Genomic DNA, 8,068 nt, shown 5'->3' with positions numbered 1-8,068 from the left:
GATTCACGGTACAATGAATTTGATCAAAAAAAAAATGTTTGAACCACTGTACCCCATGTTTTAAAGGTCGCTCTTTCGAATAGTGATGGTTAGAAATCCCTAAAATGATTTTTTTAATGTAAAAATTGCTATTTAAAAAAACTGTTATTTTTTAAATTTTTTTAAGAAAATTTTTTTTTGCTTATGCATTTTTCTATATTCTTAAGGGGGCACACCACCTTTGAAATTAAAATCAAAATTTTTCATTCAAAATTTATAAATACTTATATAAATGAACCAAATTTTTATTACTATTCTTAGTCATATTTACCTTTATTTTGATAGTTTTAGACCTTCTATATACCTCTATAATACCTGCGTATAGTAGGGAGTCTATAATTCACTTACCGTAAGATTCCAAAGGAACGAATGGCCCAAATGAGCTCAAACTCTAGGATATTGTTTAAAAGTACATTAGTTATGGTATGAATGAGGGGATTTGGTTTAAATTTCATAGAAAAAAATGACATGATGGTTATGTTAAAATTAATCAAAAATTGATAAAAAAAATCAGTCAAAAGTATTTATAAATTTTTAATGAAAAAGTTTGATTTTAATTTCAAAGGTGGTGTGCTCCCTTTATACCAATAAATAACTCGTCCATGGACTCTAAACTAAAAGTTATTGGCTTAAGATTAATAAAAAAATTTTTATTCATACTAAATGGCGTTCAAAACAATAAATTTTAGAAAGAAGAAACTATTAATTAAAGAACACTCTTAAATTTTTTAAAATCGTAAAAAAAAATTTTTGATTTTCCGGAAAAAGTCTATCGAAATATATAACACTTCAGCAATTTTATTCTCAATAACTACGGACTTGCGGAAAAATTTTGTAGGAACACAAAAGTCTTAAAATCAGTCAAAACATACCCTCAAATTTTTTCAGAATGTTTAAACAATTTTTTTAAAATTTCAGTTTTTCCACTTTCCTGAAAATCAAAAATTTTCTTTTACGGTTCTGAACAAATTTGAGGTTATTTTTTGATCAAATTTAGAACGATTTTATTCTAAGGAAATTTTTCCTAAAATCCATGTAAATTGAGATAAAAATTGCTAAAAATTAAAAGTAAAATTTATTGTTCTAAATGCCATTTTGTATGAATAAAAATTTTTTTTATTAATCTTAAGCCAATAACTTTTAGTTTAGGGTCCATGGACGCGTTATTTATCGGTATTATGTATGTAGAAAAATGCATAAGGAAAAAAAAATGTTCTTAAAAAACTTAAAAAAAAAACTGTTTTTTTTTAATTAGCAATTTTCACATACAAAAACTCATTTTAGGGATTTCTAACCATCACTATCCGAAAGAGCGACCTTTAAAACATGGGGTACAGTGGTTCAAACATTTTTTTTTTCGATTAAGTTCATTGTACCATGAATCTCTGAACCTTGGTGTCGAAAAGTGTCCGTTCAGGCGCTAATGGGTTAACCTCGCTCCGTACTTCTCATTGTTTGTCTAAATTGCACATTAGTGTACATATTTAAGAGCTTGTAAATGTACAATTTTATAATACGCACCTCAGAACACCGCGTTTATGTGCTATAAATAAGTGTATGTGCTTATTATTTATGATTTAAAATATTTTTGAGGTTAGGAAAACCAGAACATTTCGACCAATCAGCGTTGCTCCGACATCCCCTTAATTAACGCGTTACTTAAGTGACTTTCTTCATAGTACTCTAGAACTGGATAAGTCTCAATGAACGAAAACAAAAACGTTCGTATGTTTCAATCTGATGTGCTCTTGAGTTTTGTAAATCAAAAAGATTACATGTTAAGGAAATTGATCTGATTTTAAAATAACAAACATATTTAGGAAAAAAAGTTCATATGCGTAGATATCTTATCTTATATTATATTAAAGGGCTTATTGTTTCCGGCTCTACTGTTTTAAAAAACCAATCTTATATCAAAGGGCTTATCGTTTCTGGCTCTGTCGTTAAAAGATCAACCTGGCTTAACTAAAAGATTAACTTATAACATTAGGCCTCATATTATGGGCCTTAAAAATTTTGTATTACCAAGGGATGTTAGGAGAAATATATATATATATATATATATATAACACTTTTCAGCACATAAACGCTACGCACAAAAAGTCCTACATACTGCACAAAAATAACTTATTACACACATATTTTGTATGCATAAAAATTGTACACAAATATTTAGTGCACAAAATTTCCCTGCGTGCATTTTAGATCATTTTACTACACCAGTAAACTCTACACAATGTATTATTTATTGTTGCAACAATGTATAACAATTGGTTACACGATTGTGTAGAGTATTAAACGGTCAAGTTAAATAATAAAAAATGTATAAGGACAATTGGTTACACAATTGTGTAGAGTTTACCATTCTGGTGAAATAATAAAAAATAAATGAAGAAAAATACAGTTATTTTTGTGTAGTAAGCAAGATTTTTTTGTGTTGAGTTTACGCAGTGTAAAAAGCATATGCAAATTTTAAAGTCGTTTGGATACCCTAATGACAAGATAATAATAAAAATGTTTTCAATATTATATGAAGTATTATGGTCTTGGTTTTAATTTGCAAATATTAATTTTATTAACGAACAGTTTCTGTTACAAATTTTTGTACGAGAAAACTAATATTTGACGAATTTAACCATACCTCTATGCATAATAATTAATTACTTAATTACTTTAAATTGTTTTATTTAATCCCGAATGTAAATTGAAACTGTACATTTGCAATACATTTCAGTATGTATAATTGTTACAATGCTGTACATTCGCGTACGTTCGCATACGTTTTGAGTGGAATTCGGACATTTTTTACATAATTGTACAGAAACGTACGCGAATGTACGCGAACGTACGCGAATGTACGTGGACATATGTCGTTGTATAGCATCGTGCCGAATCCTACATTTAGAGTACATTTGCAAAAAAAGATTTAGATCAGCATGTACGGCAACATTGTTCCGTCGAGATCCGAGGAGAAGAGTTCTGCCGTGAAAACGGTGTCGAGCGAACTCCGCGAGGTCGACGTAGAACCCGTGGCGCCATCTCCCGTGCTCGAGTTGAGCAAGCGACGTCGCGACTTGATGCGCTCGCCGACAGCGCCGCCGGCCTCGAGTCGCGCGCGGTCGGACGAGCGCCGAGTCAGTTCTCGATAAGGCGCCAAGCAGTTGACAACTCGTGCTGCCTTTAGCTAGCGACGAATCGAACGACTTCTCACTTGCGATCTCGCTCTTCCGTACGTCCACCGAGTGTTGTGGTGCTGGTGCTTCAGCTAATCTCTCTCTCTCTCTCTCTCTCTCTCGTCCAATCTTGCTTTCTCTCATTTTCTATATTTTTCTCTCTATCACTGCTTGCGCGCTGCGTTTAGCTCGCGATCGGTTCCGCGAACGTGGTTCCGCGCCCGTCGAAAACGTGCAAGTCGATAGAATTGCGCTACCCACTTGAGTCAGCGGAACTGCGCCGCTGACACGAAGCGGAGATTCTCTCTGAGAATCGTACAAGTTCACGACACACACACACACACACACACAGCCCACACTTCTTCTATTCCGCAGCTTGTAACATTTTCGAGAGGGGTTTTATGCCGGACGGCTTTCCCCTCTCATTCTGATCGTATTAAACACACTCGTTTTCGCTCAATCGAATTCTCTTATTTCTCTCCCACACCTCTCTCCTCTGCGAATTTCAAAAACAAAAACGAGCGGGAATCCACGCATAAGGGGCTTCCCGCGCGACAATTCAAACATATGCAAACGTACGTGAACGTACGCGAATGTACGTGAACGTACGCGAATGTACGTGAACGTACGCGATCGTACGCAGATATAGGTAAATGTATCAAGTGGCGCGGTAGCGCCACGAAGGCGAGTTTGAAAAGAGCCGCGGCGCCGCGATACTATTTACTTCTATATTGGTGTTCAGATTTTTCATTATACAAAAAAAAACTTATCATTACTGTTGATAAGGTTTTTTGGCTCATTAGTATGTTTTCTGAGCTAAACTATGATTTCCAACAAAAATATTAGTGAAAAGGCTGCTTATTTTTATAATATGTGAGTGTATAATCCACAAATGCTAAAATTACGTTTTTCTTCTTCAGCCCGAAATGTGAAAGGACCGTTAAGTTAGCCGCAAGAAGTGTTAGGACCGTGAAGTTGGCCACAAAGCTATATACAGATGAGAATTGCTTTCTCAAGAAAATATAATAATATATTACGATATTTTGAATTAAGAGGTTGCTAGTGCATACTATTTTGTTTATTGGTGAACAACTAAATTTTCTTTTTATATATATTAGAACGTCATACAAACACTATAAGTACAATGAAACGGGCATGGCAAGTGACGTAGTAATTATCTTGAGAGTTGTTGTTTGCTTCATTACTATTATTAAATATAATAAACTTGACTTTGTTTGATTGATCTCAGTTCTTTTTTATCTGTAATTTTGTTGCGGAATATATCAAACTCGCCTAACCTTTTACTTTTTTAAAAGTTAATTTTTTTAGAGATATTATCGTACAGAAATGTGTACAGTTACAGCTTTTTATAATTTATTATTTACGGTACTATATAACTAAATTATTTCTTGAATAATCGTGGTTTTTTAAAACCAGTACAATAAACGTTGTTAGTTCCGTTGATAAAATGTATTGTATTAAATAATAATAACCTTTTTATGTTTTGCTTAGTTTATTTTTTATTTACAAACCTAATATTATAACAATTGCAATTTTAAATTGAATTCACACTGTTAAGCTCTTAAATTCAAGGTACAATCTTAATTAAAGATTTCAAAAAATGGTAATATTATTTTATGTCAAATAGCTTAATGCTCAAACAAGTAAATAATTTGTTTCTACACGTATTCATGAACCCAATTTTCATGCTTTGGTTTTACATAAACGTTCTAACAAAACTAAAATAATAATCTTCTCAAAAAATTCCAAAAATTGAAGAGATATAGAAATACTAATTTTTTTAAACATTTCTTTTTTAATCTTCACTTTCCAATAACTTTTTCGCTTCATCAGCTTGTTTTTGTATCTCTTTTAAAGTTTCAGCTGCTTTTTGACGTTTAAATTTTAATTTTGTACAGGCAATCGCATTGTGAAAATAATTATTGATTTCCTGCAATACTAATTTTATTAATTGCACATTGTAACTGTTTAATCTTAAAAATCTATATAATTCTCGCTCTATTGCTTCACTCTTCTCTTTGCACAATGGTCGGAGTTCTCCAGTCTCTTCATTTTTCTGGGAACGCATGACCAGATACTCATAGCCATAAATCCCATACATCAGTTTTTTTATTACCTGAATTGGTTTGGATGATTTAAACGCATCTTTGTAAGCTATCTTTTTATATTCTACGTTATTTAAAAGTTTAATTGTCGCTGATTCTTCATCAATTTCAACAGGCCCATCATATGTTTATAGGTTGTCATAGTACGTCAATAATGATGAATCTAAAAAAGCAAGAGATGTGCATACACGTGTATATTATATTATGAAAAAATTTCCCTATAATGCCTACCTGATGGTTCTGCAGATTTTGTTTGTTTAGCAAGTTTCTCGTATTTACCTTTGCACTTCTGTGCTTCAGATTCACCTTCTTTGATTTTTTTTTTAAAGAAATTCATTTGCATCTTGTATGCATTTACAGCAGCTAAACATTTTGAATGTGACGGATTTATATCTTGTACCAAAGGAGCAATCAAAGTCTTCTGTATCGGAGGAGTTTTTCTAGGTGTAAGCTGTGTATCGTGAATTGATTAAAATTTTTATTATTAGATATTCTAATAATTTTTTATATTATACTGTATTTTTTATTTATACAATATTTTGTATACTAGACTATGTTAGCCTGATATAAAAATTGATTAAGTACTTACATCTTTATTCGTAAGCTCCTTTAGGAATGTTGATGAACGTGCATCGGGTGCATCATTGAGAAAACTCATATCAAATTCATCCTTCGTGTCAAGGTCTGATAAATTTGGTGAATAATTACTTTCGTTTCCATCGCTTTGATCACCTTTAACACTTTGTAAGTATTTATCTAAAATTTTTCCACAATTTTCTTCAACAGATTGTTTTTAAAATTTTTTTGTTTGCTATTCCTGGCGGAAAAAATCACTGTTTTTTTCTGTTTTTTTTTTTGCTTTTTATTGTTTTATTTTGGAAATGTAAAAATTTGTATAAAACTATTTTTTTTCCCAAATTTGGAAAATTGAAACAATAAAATGCATTAAAATACAGCGTGTAAGTGTAAATACTATAAAAAGTGGTGCCATGTGTCATGTGTTCAAAGTCACCAATGATCAGGTCTGCGAAGTGATTTTCATAAAATATTTCTATCTTATCAGTGTGTGAGCCACTTACTGTCGATGCCCAAATCTATCATTATCATGCGAAATACATGATATTCAAGTTTCATGTCTGTTATTTTGTGTAGAGACTTGTTAAATTATTTGGAAACAACTGTTCTTGTTCGGCTTTTCATCTTGAACTCTATAGATTTAGCGTCAAAATGTAGACATAGGTGTTTATATAAAAATCAAATTTATTTCAGCATGTGGGCTTCGAAAGTATGTAAGCGGCTTGCACACTGATATGATAGTTATTCGCTCTCACTGGAAAACTCAAATAAAGATTCAATTTTGGAAATTAGTATTGGGAATTTAAAACGATGTACAAATTTCAGTTCTTGTAAACTAACCTGTGTGGGCACTTTTGCATGCCTTCTTATTTAACTGAATCAATTTTTCCTGGAGAAGTCGATTAGATCGAATTAAAATAGTACTTTTTCTCTTCTCTTCTGCCAATTTTTTCTGATATTCTTTCTCAATATGTTTGAACATGTCATTGTTACTTCCGCCTGGTACTGCATTCTCATTATTTACAGAAGTCTCATTGTCATTTCCGCGTGCTACTGCATCCTCATTATTTACAGTGTCCAAATCTTCTGTTTCTGATTCACCCATTAAGATCAAGCGGATCAACAGGCTCAACATCATCGTCATCTATCTCACGATCATTTTCATCAGTATCTGATTGTGATTTTTCGGATTCATCTGATTGGTCCTATAAAAACATGAAATAAGTACAAATAAGTAAAACAAAATAATTTTATTGTGCTAAAGAGTACTTACTGCATTAAATTTTGGACTGCTTGTCCTTAATGAACGTGCATTAACTTTATTTACGATCGCACTTAAAGCAGAATGTGCTTTGATAATTTCTGCATTCGTCATCTCACTCGCTTTCTTCTTTTTCTTTGCTAATACCTACAAAAAATATAATATACATTATTAATACCATATGTCTCAAATTGTAATCAAATAACCGTCATAGAGAGCTAAAGAGCTCTGCATAGAAAAGAGAGAGATAATGAGTTTCGCATAGAAAACAAAAATTAAATTTGCATACCTTTCTAGTTTCTTGAGCTTTGCGCTTTTCAGCAGCAGAAGGTGAGACTGGCATTTCTAAATCAAACTTGTTTAATTTAGGTACTTTTACTCTTTCTTTTGATAAATACTCCTGCAATTCCCTTTTCGAATCTGAAAGATACAACGTATATGTTTAACAAAATTTGATGAAATAAGTTTATGAAAATGAAATAAAAACCCTGCTAAAAATATTTACATCAAACTGTACATCAAATTTTACATCAAATTTTATGTAAATATTTTGAACTTTGCATGTAAAATTTCTCATGCATCAAGAAAATTGTAAAACTTTACATTAACTTTTACATAAAATTTTACATAAAGATCTTTATGTAAAATTTGACGTGAAATTTGATGTAAAGTTTTACCATTTCACTGATGCATGTGAAATTTTACATGTAAAGTTCAAAATATTTACATAAAAATTGATGCAAAATTTTATGTACAATTTGATGTAAATGTTTAACAGGGAAGTAAATTGTTCCGAACATACTTGCTACCGCTAATATCCGGAACACTTCTTGTTTCTCGGAACCATCTAAATAGCACTTAAATGGTTTTGATGCAAATTCTGTGCTTTAGTT

The 8,068-nt window shown here is 31.7% G+C and overlaps 1 protein-coding gene across 1 annotated transcript; it reads right to left on the bottom strand.

Moving 5' to 3' along the window:
* Positions 1-5,491: 5,491 nt before the first annotated feature.
* Positions 5,492-6,141, bottom strand: LOC116417906. The gene is made up of 2 exons (XM_031933051.1): positions 5,928-6,141; positions 5,492-5,789 (listed from the first exon to the last, which is right to left on the bottom strand). Exons 1-2 carry the CDS (start codon positions 5,994-5,996, stop codon positions 5,541-5,543), a joined length of 318 nt encoding a protein of 105 aa, XP_031788911.1. The 5' UTR covers positions 5,997-6,141; the 3' UTR covers positions 5,492-5,540.
* Between the last annotated feature and the right edge of the window lie 1,927 nt (positions 6,142-8,068).

The sequence above is a fragment of the Nasonia vitripennis genome (genome assembly GCF_009193385.2).
Source record: "Nasonia vitripennis strain AsymCx chromosome 5 unlocalized genomic scaffold, Nvit_psr_1.1 chr5_random0005, whole genome shotgun sequence".
NCBI classification, from domain to species: Eukaryota; Metazoa; Arthropoda; class Insecta; order Hymenoptera; family Pteromalidae; genus Nasonia; species Nasonia vitripennis.
The sequence above is the reverse complement of the archived record's forward strand: the minus strand, read 5'-3'. Positions and strand labels throughout refer to the sequence as shown.